General features: G+C 44.7%; 1 protein-coding gene across 1 annotated transcript in view; it reads right to left on the reverse strand.

Annotated features, from left to right (window-relative positions):
- The window catches only part of MDGA2 (MAM domain containing glycosylphosphatidylinositol anchor 2), a 256,685-nt gene that overhangs the window by 165,134 nt on the left and 69,652 nt on the right, over positions 1–21,899 (reverse strand). Inside the window, exons 3-4 of the mRNA XM_014936764.1 lie at positions 13,874–14,070; positions 10,106–10,238 (exon numbers count right to left, since the gene is read on the reverse strand). Of these exons, the coding sequence (XP_014792250.1) occupies positions 10,106–10,238; positions 13,874–14,070 (330 nt within the window). The remainder of the gene's footprint in view (positions 1–10,105; positions 10,239–13,873; positions 14,071–21,899) is intronic.

Here is a 21,899-nt window from a genome sequence, read left to right on the forward strand (position 1 = left end):
GCTCCACAGCGCGTACGACAGAGCGGCTACTGGAAGGACACCGGGTCAACCACACGGGGACCTGGTAGTCAAGCCACTGTGGAGAATTTAAATCAGAGCTGCATCAAGTTTTTTACCTATTTTAACATGTGCACGCCAGACAATTTAGGCACTGATGATGTACAGATAGAGATTAATTATAATATCTGGCTACCACATATACCAATAGTCATAGAATCATAGAATTGCCCAGGCTGGAAGGGACCTCCAAAGGTCATCCAGTCTGACTCCCCCCGCAGTCAGCAGGGACACCCCCAACTAGACCAGGTTGCCCAGGGCCTCGTCGAGCCTCCCCTTGAATATCTCCAGGGAAGGGGCCTCAACCACCTCCCTGGGCAACCTGTTCCAGTGCTCCACCACCCTCACAGGGAAGAACCCTCTCCTCATCTCCAGTCTAAATCTGTTCCCCTCCAGCTTGAAGCCATTGCCCCTCGTCCTGTTACTGCAGGCCTTTCTAAACAGGTTCTCCCCAGCCTTCCTGTAGGCTCCCTTCAGGTACTGGAAGGCTGCTATTAGGTCTCCCCAGAGCCTCCTCTTCTCCAGGCTGAACAACCCCAGCTCCCTCAGCCTGTCCTCGTAGCAGAGGTGCTCCATCCCCTTGATCATCCTTGTGGCCCTCCTCTGGACCCGCTCCATCAGGTCCATGTCCTTCTTATATTGAGGGCTCCAGACCTGCACACAATACTCCAGGTGAGGTCTCACCAGAGCAGAGTAAAGTGGAAGAATCACCTCTCTGGACCTGCTGGCAACGCATCTTTTGATGCAGCCCGGGATGTGATTGGCCTTCTGGGCTGCAGCTGCACACTGCCTGCTCATGTCCAGCTTCTCGTCCACCAGCACAAAGTAATAAAACACACCGGTTTTGATTAATGACTGGGGCAAAAGTTTCTCAGACCCAGCACAAAGCTAGCAGTCATTAAGTCGTCGTTAACACTCTTAAGATAAAGGCTTAACAAGACCAGTTTACCAAGCGCCTGTGACAGAACAACCTAGCTCTGCATCCAAACGCTTCCAGATGAAACGGAGCTGCCACGGGATCACTGGAAACATCGTCTAATCAACGATCCCAAACAGATGTTCACTGAACTTGAAAGAAGCCGAGTCTCTCCTGCTGCCTGGGATGGGTGTCTGAGACGGAGAACTCACCGGGAGGAAAAAGATATCTGACATTGATGGAGTGTACAGAAAAAAAAATCTGACACCACCGTGAGTTATAATTACAGTGAGACAAATATATGTATTTAGACTGGGTATATGGAATTGAGAAAATGTCACAATTGGCTTTAGGGATTACTGGAAATGCAAAAGAAAACTAATACTTTAATAGCAATATCAAAGTAGAGGCAGAAAGTCATGTCCTTGACAACTCACTCATCTATGATGAATATAAATGCAAGTACATTATTTCCTCCAGTTTTGTGATTTATTTCATAAGCAGAACTGAAGTAATAGAACATAATTGAATTATACTTCCATATATACGTGTATATGTGTGCATCCGTTAAAATTTACAGCCATAATTTCTTGCAGGAATCCAATGCATATACTCCTAACTACACACATTATGAATAGTCCCTTTCAAGTCAGAGCAAACAGAAAGAATATTTGAGGTCCCTACTGGGCTGGAAGCATCATTTCTCTACTTATTTACTCAGTAACGTTCAAAATAGAATAGATTATAATCCCCAGCTGAGGTCCTGATTTTGAATTACAGGGTAAAAATAACTATTTATTGACTACACCACCACAGCACATTGTGATATAGAAGGGCCTTTCTTTTCATCAACAGTCCTTAAAAAAAAACACAAACCAATGCCCCCGCTCCTGCCAAAAAAAAACCCCTAACCAAAACAAAAAAACCTCCAAAACTAAACACCAATGAAAATCACTTTTATACACCCATCCTCTCTGCTTTACCCTCCCCTGCTGCTACTGAGGGAACCTTCTGACTGCTTTTTGACAGTCCCACTTGTTGGCCTCATAAAAGAGACAACTTTTCTAGGCAGAAAGTACCAGTGTGTATTGAACCAGCCAGGACAAGATACTCCAGTGGGCCAAAGTGTCAAGCAACCATGCACCTACACGTGCCAGCAGGTCCTCTGCTCTCTCAGGAGACGCAAACTTAGCTGCGGACTCTGCTGGGAAGGGGGAAGGCTTCCCCAAGGAAGGTTCACCTTTTGTCCTGGCAATGAGTTCTCCAACAAAGCCAAGGGAGAAAAAGTATGTAGAGACACTTAGAATCATAGAATTGTCTAGGTTGGAAGGGACCTTTAAGGTCATCTAGTCCAACCATCAACCTAACTCTGACAATAACAAAAAACCCCATCACTAAACCACGTTACTAAGCACCATGTCAACCCGTCTTTTGAATATCTCTGGGGATGGTGTCTCGACCACTTCCCTGGGCAGCCCATTCCAATGCTTAATAACTCTTTCACTGTAAAAATTTTTACTAATATCCAGTCTGAATCTCAAACAAGAGCTCTTTGCAGGCTTAGGAGCAGAATTCATCACAGACTCACAGGATGGTTGAGGTTGGAGGCACCTCTGGAGGTCATCTGGTCGAACCCCCTGCTCAAGCATAGTCCTCTACTCAGGTTGCCCAGGGCCATGTTGATGTCTTCTGGCTGTCTCTGAAGACAGAGACTCCACAACCTTTCTGGTCAACCTGTGCCACTGCTCAATCACACCATACACCTTAACCTCAGACTGGGGGACATGTCCCCCACCGTGTACCAGCACTCCCTGCTCAGAATCACAGAATGCTATGGGGTTAGAAGGAACCTCTGGAGATCACCCAGTCCAACCCCCCTGCCAGAGCAGGGCCACCCAGAGCAGGTCCCACAGGAACGTGTCCAGGTGGGTTTTGAATGTCTCCAGAGAAGGAGACTCCACCACCTCTCCGGGCAGCCTCTGCCAGGGCTCTGCCACCCTCACAGCAAAGAAGTTCCTCCTCATGTTTAGATGGAACTTCTTATGTGCCCTTTTCCTCTTGTCCTGTCACTGGGCACCCCATCCTCCTGACACCCTCCCTTTAAGTATTTATAGGTGTTGATCAGATCCCCCCTCAGCCTTCTCTTCTCCAGGCTAAAAAGTCCCAAGTCCCTCAATCTTTCCTCATAAGAGAAATGTTCCAGGCTCCTCATCATCTTTGTAGCTCTCTGCTCAATTTAAATCCACTACCGGGGCAGAGATGAAAAAAAAAAAAAAAAACCCTCATATTTTTCAGTTTCCCTTAAGTCTGCTGTCAAAATAAAGAGGTTTAAAAGTTGAGTAAAGCGCAAGATCATTATGTCCAGCCATGCTATCAAGAATAGAAAATTATGAGGTTGCAGGGGAAGGGAGTTATAGGAAAGAAATAAAGCAAAGAATGAGGTTATACTTCATAAAGCCCATTTTCAGCTGGACTCTGCTGTTGTATGTCCACATGCATGCAAACAAGCCCTTCTTTTTTTTTTTCCTCCTCCAACTTTTTCCTGAAATCCTCTGTTTTTTTGAACCAATGGGGACGGCAGCTCCGATGACTCATCTTCTTTATTCCCCGAGTTGCCTGGCTGCTTATTTTTTTTTCCCATCCAGCGGCAGCGCTTTGATGACTCGCGCGTTGCCGGCGCTGGTTCGGGCACAGATGTGGCATTGATGGCTGCCAGCGGGGAGGAAGGGAGGAGGATCCCTCCCCTATTCACAGCACTTCCTCGCTGGTTACGCTCTGGAGACGGGCAACAATAGCTCCAGGCTCCCACACTGTAGGGACCATTCACTCCAGGGACACTTCATCAGGAGGTTTGAGAGGGGAAGGGCCTCCCCCTCCAGCAGCCGAGCGGCGTTAAATCAGATCAACTCCATCACGAACCCGGGTCCCCTTCGTGGCTATATTGAGACGTCGGGTTGTACACTGTAGGCTGAAATTTGTCTCGGATAATCTCAAACCACCTGAAAAGTCAGGCGTGGAACCCGAGGTCGTGTATCTCAATGACATACACCCCACCACAACTACCCTCAGATACCGCCCAGAGCACAATTCCCGATCTCCAAAAGCAGATGGGATGAATCGCTCATCACAACCCACCTCTCTCCACCATGTCCACTGCTCCCACAACAACCAGTTTGCTGCAGACACCCCAGCTTTCAGGCTGCTGGTTAAGGCAAGACAAATCCGGTCTTGCAACAATCGCCCACGCAATTAGCGTGGATTAAGAATGGCTGGCTAATGAGGAGCTGCAGAAAAAGGACCCTCGGGGTTATGCGGCTGGAAATCTGGGCACGGAGCAAACACTAGCAAGATGTGGAGTGGGTACAGGAGAGGGCTACAAAGATGATGAGAGAGCAAACACTAGCAAGATGTGGAGCGGGTACAGCAGAGGCTACAAAGATGATAAGGGGCCTAGAACATCTCTCTGATGAGGAAAGGCTGAGGGACTTGGGGCTTTTTAGTCTGGAGAAGAGAAGGCTGAGGGGGGATCTGATCAATGCTTATAAATACCGAAAGGGTGAGTGTCAGGGGGTTGGGGCCAGTCTTTTTTCAGTGGTGCCCAGGGACAGGACAGGAACAAATGGGAACAAACTTGAACATAGGAAGTTCCACCTAAACATGAGAAGGAACTTCTTTCCTGTGAGGGTGGCAGAGCCCTGGAAGAGGCTGCCCAGAGAGGTGGTGGAGTCTCCTTCTCTGGAGACATTCAAACCCACCTGGACACGCTCCTGTGCAACCTGCTCTGGATGGGCCTGCTCTGGCAGGGGGGAGTTGACAAGATGATCTCCAGAGGTCCCTTCCAACCCCATATCATTCTGTGATACTATGTGCTTGGGAAAAGGGATGCATGAAGAACCTTGTTGGGAAATGTATGAAATGTCCACATCTAGTAGGAGCCAGAACCAGATCAATCTTTTTTTTTTCTGAGGTACAGCAAGGACGCAGTAACATCTGATTTTTTCTGAGGTACAGCAAGGACGCAGTAAGGCAACAAGAACAGGGAACGTCGACAGAAAGTACGGAGATCATGACTCAGTGTGACACCCACCCTCGCAGCTGCTCCTTTTCCAACAGCATGGGTTCAAAATTATCAGGGCTCCTCCTCCTTGTCAGAATAACCCCTTGATTCTGTTGCAGAGCAGCTGCACTTGATTTTACAACTCCTGCTTGCATTAACTTACCCAAATTAACTTCTACGTGCTGATTTTAAAGGGACTCGGTCTCCTAAAAACAAATGAGAGCTGCAAAATTAATCCCTTTGCTGTTCTTCCTCACATCTTGACTTCTATTTCTGCTCCTGCCGCTCACCAGCAATCTGCTGGCAGGCGAATCACTTCACAGTGTTTCTGCCTGCCTTCAAATTTCTCATCTGCTTGGATAATAAATTCGCAGAGTAATAGCTGTCTTTAGATACAAAGCGGGTCCGGGCTCAACAAGTGCCTCTACCTGCTGCTGCACAATATTACTGCTAATTGTCAGCTTGGGCTTCAGCATATGCATGGTCACATGCTGCTGAGATGATCTCAGCTTCTCATTACAACATCCACTTTAGGGGTGGTTGTTTTTTTTTCATACTTTGGTGTTTTGTGGTTTGGTTTTTTGGGGTTTTTTTTGTATTTTAAACTAGTCTGCACTGGAACAAAACAATCTGTGGGTCTGAAAAGCGGTGCCAAGGCACTGGAACTCCAGCAGCACCTACAGGGGTGGGATGGTGGGGCTCAGGCTCCAAAACCACACAGAACAGACATAATTAGCACACTGCTGTTGAACAAAGCCGGGGTGAGTGTACCTAATTACGCCTACATGGAACACTTCAAACCTGCATCATTGTCCACAGTGTACTGATGACTACACGTTCATCTGATGGCATCAGCTTAATTACCTCTCCAACTATTCAAGGAGAAGTACGTGGAAAGTTTCCTCCGGACCGGTGCTGCCACAGTAATTGATCGTTACTCTGGTACTGCCACGACACGCAATCAACTAATCAGCACGATGGAGGAAGCACAGAAAACAAAAAGGTCGCAGGGACAAGCTGGCAGGAAGCACTGAACAGCAACCAGACCGACTCACCTGAAGACATGCCTGGTGTTCCTCAACTTGGCTTCTCAGCTTTGGTGTGCGCACAGGAATATAGAATCACAGAATAGCATGGGTTGGAAGGACCTTAAAGAACACTGAGTTCCAACGCCCCTCCATGGGCAGGGACACCTCCCACCAGACCAGGTTGCTCCAAGCCCCCTCCAACCTGGCCTTGAACCCCTCCAGGGATGGGGCAGCCACAGCTTCTCTGGGCAACCTGGGCCAGGCTCTCACCACCCTCACACCAAAGAAGTTCTTCCTGAGATCTCATCTCCATCTCCCCTCTTTCAGTGTCAAACCCTTCCCCCTCATCCTCTGGCTCCCCTCCCTAATCAAGAGTCCCTCCCCAGCTTTTCTGGAGCCCCTTTAGGGACTGGAAGGGGCTCTAAGATCTTCCCAGAGACTTCTCCAGGCTGTACAACCCCAACTCTCCCAGCCTGACAAAGAGACCTTGATGCCCATGAGGTGGCAATCATGAGGTGGCAATCAATCCAGGCCAGACAGGAGCCAAGTTGGTTCCCAGGCGCCCTGGGCGTTCTGTCTCCATCAATCCCAGCGAATGGCAAACCACCACAGGCAGATGGTCCATCAATCCACAGCTGGTTTCTGGGAGAGCTGATATCCCCTGAGCAACCCAAGCTGGAGCGCAGGGAAAAAACCTTCCTGGCTGCACTCACCAGTCTATCAATGAAAGGCAGCCCAAAAATCATGCAACAGTCCCCGTGTCCAGCCATAAAATCCTGAAACCAGTGCAGCAAATCACTGCTGGAATGGGATGGAGTCCCACAGCTGCTGTACACCACGGTTCTTCCCCTTAGTCACCTCTCTCATCACTAACAGCCAAGTTCCACAAAAACTTCTCACAGCTGTTGTGGTTATAGAACTGATAAACACCAAATAGCCAGATTGCCAGTAATTTTACATTATGAACACATAATTTGCAGCTGACCTTAAATTCACTTGTAGCCACATTAATTACAATAAATATGGTGCATATTTGTCACCGTACAGACATTTCTGTTTGTCTCTACCCTGTTTCCATTTGATAGGCATGTCCACCACACGCCTCCAGAGTTAAACCAATAACAGATGGACACCAGGACAGCTCTATGCCGAAACAGAGCATCAGGTTCAGGTTCTGATTTTCATTACTTTGGATTTATCCTGGATTACTCCAGATTTACAATTTATATAACTTCTACGAAGTTACACCAGGTGAAGTCCTACCAAAGAACTTCTACATGAGATGAAGTCATACCAAATGAGAAAAGTTTTGTCTCAGAGTCATCAACACATCAGTTGTTGACTTTAATGAGTTGTTGCAGTAATTACTATACGCATTTAATCTTGCCCTTGATGATGGTTGCCACCAAGCTCTTCATGAGAAAGTGTGAATCTTTATCATTTTTTTCAGGCTTGTTTACTTTGGAAATTACTCCAGAAGAGCAATTCCTGTCAGTTTATCAAGACACCCTTCTCCACAAATAAACACGACAATTGTCAGGTGAAAACAATTCATTCTTGTTGCAAAATTAGATCACGATCACCTTTCCTCGGTTCAGAATAGTTATGTTTTTTGATGTTCCCCCATCCCCACACACTTCTGTTGCAGATGATGTCCAATAAGGCCAGAGACTCTTCTGGCTCCTACAGTAAAACCACGGCTCTGACACACAGGAGCGGTGACAACTCTCATCCTCTGTCCTCATGGATGAAGGTGGAGGAGTTACTATCCATGCTGAGAGTAAAGCTGCTCCCACCTGCCCCTCTCCATGGCAGACAGTGTTTCATGCCTCTTGTGGTATAAAATCAGAGCAACCAATTAGGGACAAACCACACATTATGATTATTTTTTTTTTTCCCCTGGAAAAATTAACGAGAGAACAAATTAAGGGGTTCCAGATCATGTTGCCAGATACCTTCGGAGCTGGCTGTAATTCCCCTGCTGCCAGTGGCAGCTCTAAAGCTGAGCTGTGAATTTGCTTTGCAGTGGGTTGTGTGTGGTAATGCTACACACCGCCGTTCTGAAGTCCCTGCTGTCAAATCAGAAACTCAGAAAAAGCTGAAGGCAACTCCTCGGAATAAAGCCGCGAGGACAGAAATAATGTGAAATGTGCAAGTGAAAATAAAATTCATAGTTCATCTTAGATGCGCTCAGCATGTTAATGCCTCCACTGTTTTGTTCATTTGCTACCTGTTCTCAGTGCCCCGAGGCACACGCTATTAAGGCGTAACTCAGCATAATCTAACCTGAAATCTTCAAATGTTACAACATTTGCCACAGAACCATTCTCCAGAAAACACTTCTTTGAAATTTCTAATTACTTAGAAATCTAAGCTGAAGACTTTGCCATCGAATTTATAAACCATTTCTCTGCCAATCTTGTTTAAAGACCCTTTAAGAGACTTGAAATCTTTAATTCCCACCCTCCTGGAAACCAGCATTCCCAACTGCACTTCTTGGGAGCAACCACTGGCCAGAGGCTCTCGAGATCCATAGCACTGAGACAACTGTAAAGAGAGAGGGATCTACAACTGACTGTTTGCTCAGTCAGGGACAAGTCCAAAGACAAGAGCAAAGGCACAAGAAACACCACAACACAGAGACAGATTGGTCAGAGACAGATAAAACGTTTCAACCGCTTCAATATTTTCATTTGAGCCAATTAAATCTGAAACAACACACTTGTTTAAATCAATGCAAGGAATCAATGTTTAAATCGATGCAAGAATCTTTCAAATCAATCATATTAAATCATTCGTTTGAATCAATATTAAGAATATTAAGAAGAATATTAAAAAGGTTGCTTTTTCCTAAAATATTTTAAAATCATTCGTTTGAATCAATATAAGAATGTTAAAAAGGTTGCTTTTTCCTAAAATATTTTGTTGACTAAAAATAATTAGTTTTCAACAAAGCACTGAGAAAATTATTTCAGTATTTGTTTTCATTCTACACCCAGCCTCGACTGAAATGTCCCTTCCTGTCACCTTCCTGCAGTATCTGCTTTGAAGCCCACCCCTAACAACGAACCTCCCTGGCACTGGGAGAAATGCAAATCCCGACATCAAGTCCAGAGTGACAGAGAGCAATAAATCAAAGCTCTCCTTCAAATTCTAACTTTCGGGGTGTTGGTTGATAAGAAGGCTCCACACACCCCGGCAACATGTGCCAGCAGCCCAGAAAGCTCCCTCTCCATGCGCCTCGACAACATGTGCCAGCAGCCCAGAAAGCTCCCTGCACCCTGGGCTGCATCCCCAGCCCTGTGGCCAGCAGGGAAAGAGGGGGGGATTCTGCCCCTCTGCTCCGCTCTGGGGAGAGACCCCCCCAGTGCTGCCTCCAGCTCTGGGGCCACCAACAGCAGAAGGACATGGAGCTGTTGGAGCAGGGCCAGAGGAGGCCACGGAGATGCTGGGAGGGCTGGAGCCCCTCTGCTGGGAGGACAGGCTGAGAGAGTTGGGGGGGTTCAGCCTGGAGAAGAGAAGGCTCCGGGGAGACCTTGGAGCCCCTTCCAGTCCCTCAAGGGGCTCCAGGAGAGATGGGGAGGGACTCTGGATCAGGGAGGGGAGCCATAGGATGAGGGGGAAGGGTTTGACACTGAAAGAGGGGAGATTGAGATGAGATGTGGGGAAGAAATTGTTGACTGTGAGGGGGGTGAGAGCCTGGCCCAGGTTGCCCAGAGAAGCTGTGGCTGCCCCATCCCTGGAGGGGTTCAAGGGCAGGTTGGAGGGGGCGTGGAGCAACCTGGGCTGGTGGGAGGTGTCCCTGCCCAGGGCAGGGGGTTGGAATGAGGTGACCTTTGAGGTCCCTCCCAACTTTAACCATTCTGTGATTTTATGATTCTAAAAAAGAAGACACCTGCAAACAGTGTGTACCCCTTGCTCCTGAAGAGCTCCTACCACTGTGTGGCTGCGCATGGTCACGTAGGCTTTAAGCAAGAGAACAACATTGAAACAGAAAAGACCGGCGGGACATGAAATGACCGGGGAGGGTCACTGCTGGAGACCCACCTGTTTTATTAGAGAGTCGGAAGGACACCATCTTGTCAGGGATGCTGCAGACATTCCTCACCGAGGCGATGCAGCTGTAATTCGCGTAGTCCTGAGGTCGGAGGTTCTTGAGCTTCAGGATCTTCGTTTCTCCCTGCGTGTGGCGAGAGAGAGGGTTAGGAAGAGATCAAGAAAGAGCAACGACCAGGGATGTAGGATACACCAAGACTGACTTTCAGGAGGCAAGAGGAAGACACAGAGATGGCTAATTAGAAGCAGATATTGAAGTGGCCCAGAAAATATATTTTATTTAATTTTCCCAAAGAATGGCAGCTGGTATAACCTAAAACCATAGCCCCAGTTATTTATTAAAGGCAAAAGAAAAGAGAGCAGCGAGGGGGAAATTGGTTTGACAGAGTCTCTCTAGTTGCAGCATTATTCAGGATAATATAACTTAAAGTACAATCTACATGATGAAAAAAGCCACAATCTACAGAAATCCTGCTGTCTTCCTTTGAAAATGAGCCGCTGATGGACTTTATTTTTAGCCAGCAGTGTAAATGATGGAGCAGGGCCCTGCACGGGACGCATAACGGAGGAGTTCCTTCAGACACAATCAAGAGAAAACTGGGAAATATCAGATTTCTGCCGCAGTACTCTGTGGAATGGGCACTGCAGAAGCAGAAACTCAGGAGAGAAAAAAAGCAAGTTTTTGAAATTTGTATGTAGAAATCTTACAGTGTTGTTAGTAAAAGGAGTAATAAAAAGCTGAAAGGAGTGTTAGAGGTGAAATCCCGAGCACGCAGAGAGGCTGTGGGACAGAGGAGGGAGAAGGAGAGCACCAGGAGCACAGCAGAGCTCAACAGGGTGGAGGGTTGTGGAAACATCAGACAAATCTACGTATCTCAGTACCTCCACATTACTCTGTCTAGCATTGAAATAACAAACTTCCTCCGCTTTCAGTCTCCTCCCATTGCCTGTGTTCATACTAATTAGCTAAAAACGTATTATGGCTAGAGAAGGCTTAGGCAGAACCTCAGCCCAGGGTGGCAGACACTCAGAATAGGCTTATAAATCATTAAAAGAGCAAATTTTGCAAAATGCTCATTATCACGTGTCCTGTTAATTCCGCTACAACTTTTAATATTACCACAGCTTGACCAACTGAATTCCTTTTATGGAATTTCATTGAACAATATCATGTCCACCAACTGCACGGGCCTATATAAGGCCATACAAACGATGGTAGTTTGTGAAAATGCGTGTACAGAACTAGCAAAAATCAAGAAAAGAGAAGATACAGCTGGCCAGACAAGAAGAGAGACAGTCATGACAATCAAGCTTGGTAGCTTTGGAACTGAAGTACTTTGTATGTGCAATCAGTCCCTCAGAAGTCCTGTGATTTAAGCACATAATTAAGCACATGCTGATTTAGTGTTTGCAGGACCAAGCATTTGAAAAGCTGCTCCTAAAGACAGAGATAGGACTTTAGGAAGAGGTTTATTTGGGCTAGAAAAGGGCCTGATCCAGGTTTGTAGGGACCCAGGTACCAAAGTCATCGAGTCCTGGAAACGGGGAGCAGCCACATCCCATCAGTTCAATCTCTGGACTCCAAGTTGAACCCCTGGGCTGAACTCACAATGGTATCGCAGATTTCAGAGATTTATGAAAATGTATATATTTTCTTCACTGGTTTGGATAATTAGTCTAATTATGTCTAATTGCATAATTATTGTAAATACAGCAAATTTAATCTGGCATTCAGGCTGCGCAATCACAATGTGCAACGAGGATGATGCAAACTCTTAGGAAAAAATTCTGCATCGAGATTTTGAGAATGGTTTAGTGGTTTTGAGAAGTTTAGTGTTTCAAATACTCCCAAGAGATGAGAATGAGCATCTTCACTCAACTTTTCTCCCCGTGGCTAAAAGAAATAGCTGACATTGCCTGGCTTATCAAAAAAAAAAAAAACGTTTGACGTTCAAGAATTCCTTTTTATATGCCCAGTTTTCCAGGAGCTTTCTATGATTTAACAAAGCAAGAAAACCACTGGAAAGAAAAATTAGCCTTTTTTGGGTAAAATAACTTAGAAAATTTGCGTTACCACTTGTTTTTGTTTACATTTAATTTGAATTTTAGACTGATAATCCACCTTCAAAGCAATCACCAAAAAATGCCACCTGAAATTCCTATCTCACGATGCTCTGAAGTTTAGTCTCCTCGATCCCTCCTCACATCAGCTCTTACTGTTTGTTACTGTATCAGAAACTGAATCAATTACATCAACGTTTATGACTCTTGAACCTTTAATCACATCTTTTTTTTACTCTTATAAACATATATCAGATCTTGTAGGCACAGCGACAAGAAACACTAATTCAGCCTGACCTCCAATAAATGTAAAAAGGTTATAGACAAGCTTTCGACTACCAATGTGACAATCTGATTTTTTCATTAATTCAGCCCAGACAAAGGTTCGAGGTAGAATGCTCCTAGTAAACTAGAAATATTTATTTTTTTAAAAAAATATTGGATCAAATTTCATGTGACACATTTTATTCGCTATATTCTTATTAGCTGATAGGGAAGGTAATCACCAGCATTTCCGTGTTGAAATATAAAACAAAAAGCCCCATATCAAGGGAGTCTCTCACTTTTTAATTAAAACATTAAAAAACTCCACTTTGCACAGTTGAGTCCAAGGAAACAAACCACAGATTTGCTAAACAAGGTCCGTACATGTTAAATTAAAAATAATCTCGTCACATTTAGGAAACCAATAACTCGACTATGTAATCTAATTCTCATCTCCGCAAGGTTCCGGGCTCCACGTTTCTCAGTATAATACCAAGCCACTGTAGCAATATAAAGCTGTCAAGTACAATAAAAAGGAAAAAATGAAGGTGCTCGCACATCATTAGCTGAAAATTATTTATGAAAGTTGCAGGTTGCTTTCTGCTATGAAGACCAAATTACCAGACAGTTTTCACCTCTGTCTTTACTCGTTATTGCTTGAGACTTTCCAAACCAATTTTTTTTTTTCTCCTTTTTTCTTTTTTTCTTTTTTCTTTTTGCAAACACCGCCGCACACTTTTGTCCATAGACAATAGGATAGGCCACCTTTGGATTCTGAAAATGTGCAAATGTGCTAAAAATAAATTAATCTGATCTAATCTGACAGACTCTTTTGATGGACCAGTCTGGCTCCGTGGCTGTGAGTGAGAGCAAGAAGACAGAAAAAAATCACTTCTTTCCATTTTTACCACCTCATCTTTTAAGTGTGTAATTCTGGAAGAAAACCTTATATTCAAACAAGTGAAAGGCAGAATAAAATTTTAAAAAAAAATCATAAAAAAAACCCCACATGGAGATGCCACAGAGTTTAGCCTTCTTGAAAAGCTTCTTAGGGTGTAACTTCTGTGCAGAATTACTTTGCATTGTGTCAGAAAAGATTAGGAAATAGCAGTCAAATCAGTGGTTTGGGCTTGCAGCAAAATGACTCCAAAGGGGCTCCTGCAGACAGCAGTCGCTGTGCATCTTCCCACAGTTTCCCATTCCATAATTTGACAAAAAAAAATTAGAAGACCTGTTTGATATTAGGATGTTTTATAGTAACACTTGGGTGAATTTGTGCTGGACGTAGCTATGGAGGAGGGCACGTCCTCTTACCTGCACCACAAACCCCGCAGGGACACACAGGAAGGTCTAGGTACAATAAAACTGGTGCAAGTAGATTAAATAGATTCCTAAGGAAGGAAAAAAAAATAAAATAATCCTGTCCCCTCATACCTGGGTAAAGAAGGGCTCGTAGATCTCCACTCCTTTGTCAGACCCTTGCAGCAAGACCTCCTGGCCGCGCCGCCAGCTGTACCGCACGGGCGGGTTGGAGTTGGCCACGCACCTGAGAAACACCGTTCTCTCATAGTAAAACTGCTCTTTTGCCTCCCCGATGCTCTGGTGGACTGTCACGATTGGATCATCCAAATCTGGAAAGACAGGGGGGAAAAAAAAAGAAAAGAAAATCAGACTTCAGTTGACCCTATGATGGTTCTATGATGCGTCAAGTCAACAGCGAAATAGAGGCAATACAGCTCGAAACGTCATAAATGTATATTTTAGGAGTAGCAGAACCCCAATTTAGAGTTTGTTTTCATTTGTACAGCACCCAGCAGAACTGCCCCTTAAGGGCAACAAAGATGGTGAGGGGTCTGGAGCACAAGTCTTATGAGGAGAGGCTGAGGGAGCTGGGGGTGTTCAGCCTGGAGAAAAGGAGGCTGAGGGGAGACCTTCTGGCTCTCTCCAACTCCCTGAAAGGAGGGGGTAGTCGGGGGGGGTCAGTCTCTTCTTCCAAGGATGGGACAAGAGGAAATGGCCTCAAGTTGCCTCAGGGGAGGTTTAGTTTGGAGATAGGGAACAATTTTTCCACTGAAAGGGTTATTAAGCATTGGAAAAGGCTGCCCCAGGCTAGTGGTTGAGGCACCATCCCTGGAGGTGTTCAAAAGACGGGTTGATGTAGTGCTGGGAGGTATGGTTTAGTGATGGTGATGCTTCTTGTTTGTTGTGTGGGTGTCTATTTTTGTCAGTTGGGTTGATGGTTGGACAAGATGATCTTTAAGGTCCCTTCCAACCTAGAAGATTCTGTGATCTGTGATTCATTTACAACTCAGTCTTTGGGATATAACAATATATACAATATTATATAAGACGATGTAAATCATATTTCTGTTATGGTTCCGCTAATATTGAGGTTTCATCTGGTTTTCATCTTTACTACTTGTTTCCTATGTGTGATTTTTATTTAAATGTCGCTTAGACAAAATAGTTTATAAAGCTTTGGAAATAAATAGACAGACTAATTTGCATCCTAATGGTAGGATCCACTAGAGCATAGATCATGTGAATGCATCTGTTTTCCTTTAAAGCAGCAATTTAATACAGTAATTTAATGCATATTCCCTTTCTTTCAGTTACATGCATTTAACTTCAAGCAGGTAAATTCATCACAGGCTTTGGAACATACTTCTCTTGATTAAAATACAGATTTCATATAGTAACTCCCACCACACCAGCTCAAAGAAAATTGGATCCCCACAACAGAATACACTCATCCTAAATAGGGAAGAAATAACAATAGCCCTTGGAACGTGAGTACACCGAATTAATTAATTTGGGCTTTAATCCATCAGGAACAAGTAGATTCCTGTTTGCAGGGGTTTACTATTTTTTATTATGTGCTTCCTCTCAAACCCTGAATTATGCCAAAGGGGTGAGAAAAAACCCAAACAAATCAAAACCAAAAGGGTAAAAGCAATGACCATCTCTTACTAGTTAAAAGCACTCAACCTCCAAATAACGTGGTGAGCGATTCTTTGTTGAGCTTGAGGGAGAAGCCACCCTACCTGGGGGGCTGGCAGCCAAGGAGAAGTTCCTTCTCCAAGTCCAGCCCCATGTTTCAGAGGTAGGTCCAGGTTTGGCTTCTACAGGTACAACACACGGACCGATGCTGTTGCCCACAGAGAGGAGGAAGCACATCCCCAGTTACCCCCATAATGATGTGACCTACACACACACAGCAACAACACGTTCCCATTTGCGATCCAGCCTTGCCCAAAATAACTTCAGAACCTTAGCAGTGCTTCTTCCTTAAAACAAAATATAAATAATGCTGTAAGTTGTACTCAATTAATCATTCATCCACAAATTTAACCCTATTTTTGCAAAGTCTTGCATGAGTGACTATCCAAATGTCAACTCATTAGATTTATTTGAGGCCACGATTCAGTGGAATGCAGGAGGAGGTGGTCCAACCTTGGCACGACCACCAGTGGTCCAAGGGAAGGCCGTCACTCTCAAAGGCACCTGCACACTTGAGTCCCTTGCCAAAGGTGTTGGAAACAAGGACAATTGCTTTGGAAGAACCATCAACAAACTTTTTTCTCCCGTGTCCTTTCTCCAAGTGCCAGCCAAACACCCCCAAAACCACAGTGCATTGCGTGAGGTGGACCATCAGCACAGCAGTTCTCAAAAATGTGGGAGTTTTATAGCTTTTAAAAATTAGAGGTGCAGGGAATCGTTAAAGGAAGCCCATCATTAGCAATCTGAATAGATTAGCAGGTTTCAAATGTCCACACTGAAAAGCAGTTGGCACTTAAAAATTATTCTTTAGATGCTTACATTTTGATTTGCATAACAAGAATAAAGCTTGAGAGTCTCTTGATTAATTAGAAACTAAACCTGTTCCAAAATTTGGAATAATTCGAGCAATAATGCCTTGTAATAGTGCATGGATTTTAAGTAAATGTTACCTTCATTGTACTCTACAAAACATTTAATTTAATACCACAGAAACAAATTATGAAACTGTTGCTCCAAATTAGGATGGCATTTTCTAATGAGATTTCATTTTTGTTTTAAAGGTTATTTTAAATCACGGTAGCATTTGAAAAGGGAAGAGATTGCTGAAACGCTGTGTCTTCTACTCATGGAACAGAAAATAAAAAGAAGGAAATGAGCTCCTTTCAATTTCTAGGCCAAAACACCTGTTCCCTGTATTTTGATGAACAACAGAACATTTCACACATGAATGTTTTCCAGTGTTGGCTTAGGAAAGAACATCCTTCAACCACAAACAAGGATGACTGACAGCCAAGAGTCTCCAACACTGAGTGAGGGGACTGCTCCTCCGATCTCTCCCCTTGGATGACGGTGCGTTCTCTTTGGTGAAATCCACAGAGTTCCAAGTCTTGACTTAACTTCATTTTCATGAAGTTCAAACTGGGCAGACTACATCACTTAAAGCCCAAAAATGAGACTTTTAAGGGCGATTGGAAGGTCTGCCAGTGCAAGGTGGCAACCAACATCCTGACACAAAGAAAGCTGAGGCTGAGGCCTTGGAGGTCCTGGTGGAGAAGCTGAACAGGAGACGGCACCGGGCAAAATATGGACATACTGGAGTGAGTGCAGAGGAGGCCACCAAGATGATCAGAGGGCTGGAGGAGGTGCCATACAAGTAGAGGCTGGGGGGAGCTGGGTTTGGCTTTGCCTGGAGGAGGTAAGATGAAGGGGAGATCCAATTTCTATCTTTGGCTGACTACTGGGAAGTTATAGAGATGATGAAGACAGAAAAGCAAATGACCACAAGGTCGAAGTTACACCACAAATTCCTCCAGGTTATAAGTGAAAACAAATTCCCCAGGTGTCCAGAGAGGCTGGGGGATACAGTCGTTGGAGACATTCAGAGCTTTACTAGACAAAGCCCTGAGTAAATGGTCTTGGTTGGAGCAGGGGGGTGGACGAAAGGTCCTTTCCAACCCAAATTATTCCAAAATACCATGAGCTGTGATGCCATTCCTCGTTTGCGCTACCTGCCCTCTTGCAATGGGTCTGTTCTGGATCTGTCTTCACCCCCTCCAGCAACAGTTCTCCTCTAGAACATAGAGAACCAGGTACTCTCTTTCTCCATGGTGCTGTACTATGGCAAGGAATGGATTTTTAGTAAGAATATAGGGAAACCTCAAAGCAATGTCAGTTGGGAACACAAACGTAGCACGCCCTCTGACAAAGCATCTCATAATGGTCAGATTAATAGCAAATTTGTGCTGCAGAACTTGAGTGATTTTTCCATCAGTGGCGCTGGAAGGATCTCAGCAGCTGCATCAAAGCAGGGTTAGACAAATGTTTTACTGGATTGTTATACAAGACTGTGTTTTGTTCAGGCAATGCCAGAGCTGCAAACGTAACCCAAAATAGGCTTCTTTTATATATATATATCTATACTGCCAATATATAATATAATTCTGCAGAATTATTGCAATGCAACTGTTGAATTCATTGCCTGTGGACAGGCTATTTTAAAGCCAACTGATCCCGGTGGCATTCCCCTCTTGACAAAGCTCTCCAGAACTCCAGTTTCAACGTCTAATTGAATTGGTACTAATTGATATTCAACTTTCCAAATATGCTTTGGAAAAAAAATAATCACAAAACACCCCAACTATTTAAAGCTCTGTGCATATGTGTGAGTGTTTGTTCCCTGAAAGCCCTGGAACAGTCTGGGAGGGAAGCTGGGACTTCAGGTATTGCACAGCAAGAAACCTGGGAAGAGGGGAAATCACTGAAAACACAGGGAGATCTTGCTGCAAGGGAGAAAGATCTTTAAGAAGCTCAGCAAGACAAATTTTTGAAGTGTTCTACAAGAGGAAAAAAACCTCAAAAATTTCCATTTTGGGTTGATCAAATTACGAAGAGTTAACTGACTAATCATTCTTTAAATTAAACTGAAGTCATGGGTGTTGCTACGTAGTTAAAGCCTATTAATCAAAATGAAAATAATTACAGAAGTATGTTTTCCGCAGAGGTTTATGCCACCATTAGGCTCAATTTTTCAGTCTTTAATCTTTGAATTGAACCAAACAGTTTCCAAAACCCAGATGGCACCGGCATGCTAAACACTGTTATTGGAAGAATTCCCTTCACACATCCCTGAGCTCTCAAACAAACAGAAAACCCAGGAGAAGCTCCTCAAAACGGGTCTAATCTAAATGTGCTGTGAATTGCACCACGACGGCCAGAGATGCTGGTGTAGAAGGTGCAGAGAAGTGTGGCAGATGCTATTAATATCCTCTTTACACTGAATTCAAAGCGCTGGAGGTATCACATCATCTCTGAGTAGGAGACATGGACCATCTCCTCCAACCCTCACCTGAACTCCAGGGGATTTTCACACACAGACACAAAAAAATGGGAGAGCAGGATCACACACTATATTTGCTATATCGTCTTTTTTTTTTTTTTTTTAAATTTTTTTTTTTTTTCAGCTGCTGGGACTACACAGCTTGCTGATTTCATTTGTTAATTAGCTGCCTTTGTCTTCAGATGCTCAAAGCGAGCAATGCTTGGAAGTCAGGATAATAATAAAATCCGCATCTGGCAAACGGATTGAAGCGGCTTCATCAAGACACCCAGAGAGGAGACAGCAGTGACGCGTATATTTAGCCTGCCTAACTCCTAAGTTATTCTTAAGTATAAAAGCACCATGTTTTTCAAGCTATTTTCCTTGCTAGAGCCTCCTTGACCCAGCACAAGCTACGGGTAATTACGCAGGTTTGAAGTGCTCGGTGTTACTGTCTGATATAAAGCAGTTACACATGATTCAGAAAAAAAAACGCACAAAAACTCCACAAATACCTATTTCTGGCATAGCTACGGGAAGGATAATGAGCTGCCTTGCGTGCCATCCATTATTACATGCAGTGCGGCGACCTAAGAGCTCCAAACAAGCTGGAAACAGGGGAGCCAAGTTACCTGGAGCTGCACACAAGATATTTTCCCCCTCTACAGTCCTTTAAAAGCGATTTATTATGCATCCGCAGTGCTGGATGGCATGTGCAGTACTGATCCAACAGCAGAAAGCACCCTTTCCAGGGCCAGATCCTGTAGGAAGGCAAGACTTTCTGGCTTTGCTCCCACCAGACTAAGAGCGTGACCCTGGGAGACCCCCGATGAGCTCACATTGATTTCCAATCCCGTTTTGGGAAGATCAAACGCATGTTAGAAGGCTATTAATGTCCTCAAACGCAAAAGGACAAACAGAATGACCTTAGTAGTCAACGATCCCCCTGTGCAGCTCGAGACCATTCCAGTCTGCCATGCTTTACCCAAGGTGGGAGTTTATCAACACGGAATCCAAGAGGAGGAACGTAACAAACACTCGGTGATGTAGTTTTAAAGACAAGGTTTGATTTATTCTTTAAATGAAGTTATAAATATACCTGATCAAACTTGCATGAACTGCTCATACGAGCACGTCCTAACGAGACCAGCAAGATGGCAAAGGGTGCACAGCCCTACAAGAGGGCACCAATGGATGTGTTTATCCAAGGACGCCAAAACTAAGCCAACACTCATTATTTATGGCACTGAATTAGCATCAGAGTCCCTGGGCAGCCCACACACCACGTCTGAGAGTTTTTGATTTACAGCACAAAGAGCAGAAAACTGCCACACCTACTACAGCACTGAATTTCTACATCCATGTAGATGTGCTTACATGACTAAAGAGCAGTGGGTTTTCACAGAACCACAGAATTGTAGGGGTTGGAAGGGACTTCTGGAGATTTCCCAGTCCAAACCCCTGCCAAAGCAAGGTCACCCAGAGGAGGTTGCACAGGAACGCATCATCCAGGGGGGTTCTGAATATCTCCAGAGAAGGAGACTCTTCCCAGTCCAAACCCCTGCCAAAGCAAGGTCACCCAGAGGAGGTTGCACAGGAACGCATCATCCAGGGGGGTTCTGAATATCTCCAGAGAAGGAGACTCCACCACCTCTCTGGGCAGCCTCTTCCAGGGCTCTGCCACCCTCACAGGAAAGAAATTTTTCCACATGTTCAGATGGAACTTCCTGTGTTCCAACTTGTGTCCATTGCCCCGTGTCCTGTCACCAGGCACCACTGAAAAAAGACTGGCCCCATCCTCTTGACACCTGCTTTTTAGATATTGCTCAGCATTGATGAGGTTCCCCTCTCAGCCTTCTCTTCTCCAGGCTGAACAGGTCTCTCAGCCTTTCCTCAGCAGAGAGATGCTCCAGTCCCTCATCATCTTTGTAGCCTCTGCTGGACTCTCTCCAGCAGTTCACTGTCCTTCTGGAACTAAGGAGACCATAACTGGACACAGTACTCCAGATGTGTCCTCACCAGGGCAGAGGGGGAGGGTGACCTCCCTCTACCTGTTGGCCACGCTCTTCTTAATGCACCCCAGGATGCCATTGGCCTCCTTGGCCACCAGGCCACATCGCTGGCTCATGAGCAACTTCTTGTCCACCAGGACTCCCAGGTCTCTCTCTGCAGAGCTGCTCTCCAATAAGTCAGCCCAAAACCTGCACTGGTGCGTGGGGTTATTCCTCCCCAGGTCCAGCACCCTATTTCCAAAGAATTAAGAGCCGGACGCTCACACAGAAGGATATACATCTATAAACTTGTAACAGAGGTTAACGGCGCAAGACTGTACCCTCGCACGGTCGGAGAGAGACACCAGCAAAGACCTCTCGGCACAGCCTTGAAACAGATAGGACTGCTGGGATCACTGCCTGCAGCAAGAGTAAAGATATAATTTTCTTTCATGTATAGAATTGGTGACCTGAGTACAGGATCTTAATCTGGTATGGGCCATTGTTAAGCAACATTAAGAAATTAAAGGGCAAAGAAAAGAGCAACAGCAAAGTACTTATGCACTAAAGAAAGTACTTATGACTTCGAGTTGCAGTAAAAGATGTAGAGAGCAAGACGCATTTAATTTCTCAGAAAAGAAGCCTGAACAGTAACTTTATTATAGGATGTAAGCACCTCATGGTGGGAAAACAGGAGGTACAAAAGAGCTCTTTTGGCTACTGGTAATATGTACAACAAGCAACAATAGGTGGAAACTGGAGGAAGCCCAATTCAGAATCAGACTTTTTTTTTTTGAGAATAAAGCAGTTGAAGAGAAGAACAGGCTCCCAGGGCATATAGAGCATTCCTCACCTGTTCAAACCAAGACCACATGCTTTTTAGTGAAATACAAATTATTACATTCAATATAAGAACAGCAGAGAAAAACCACAACCAACAAACAGATAGGGCTGTAAGATAAAGAGGTCAAATTAGACAGGTCAGGGTTGGAAGGAACCTCTGGAGATCACCCAGTCCAACCCCCTGCCAAAGCAGGGTCACCCAGAGCAGGTTGGACAGGAACACATCCTGGTGGGTTTGGAATATCACAGAATATCTCATATCATACGTCATGGTCAATTCTAGCATTAAATTTTATGAAAAAACGTAAGT

This window comes from Calidris pugnax, unplaced genomic scaffold, assembly GCF_001431845.1.
Source record: "Calidris pugnax isolate Ruff unplaced genomic scaffold, ASM143184v1 scaffold10, whole genome shotgun sequence".
Lineage (NCBI taxonomy): Eukaryota > Metazoa > Chordata > Aves > Charadriiformes > Scolopacidae > Calidris > Calidris pugnax.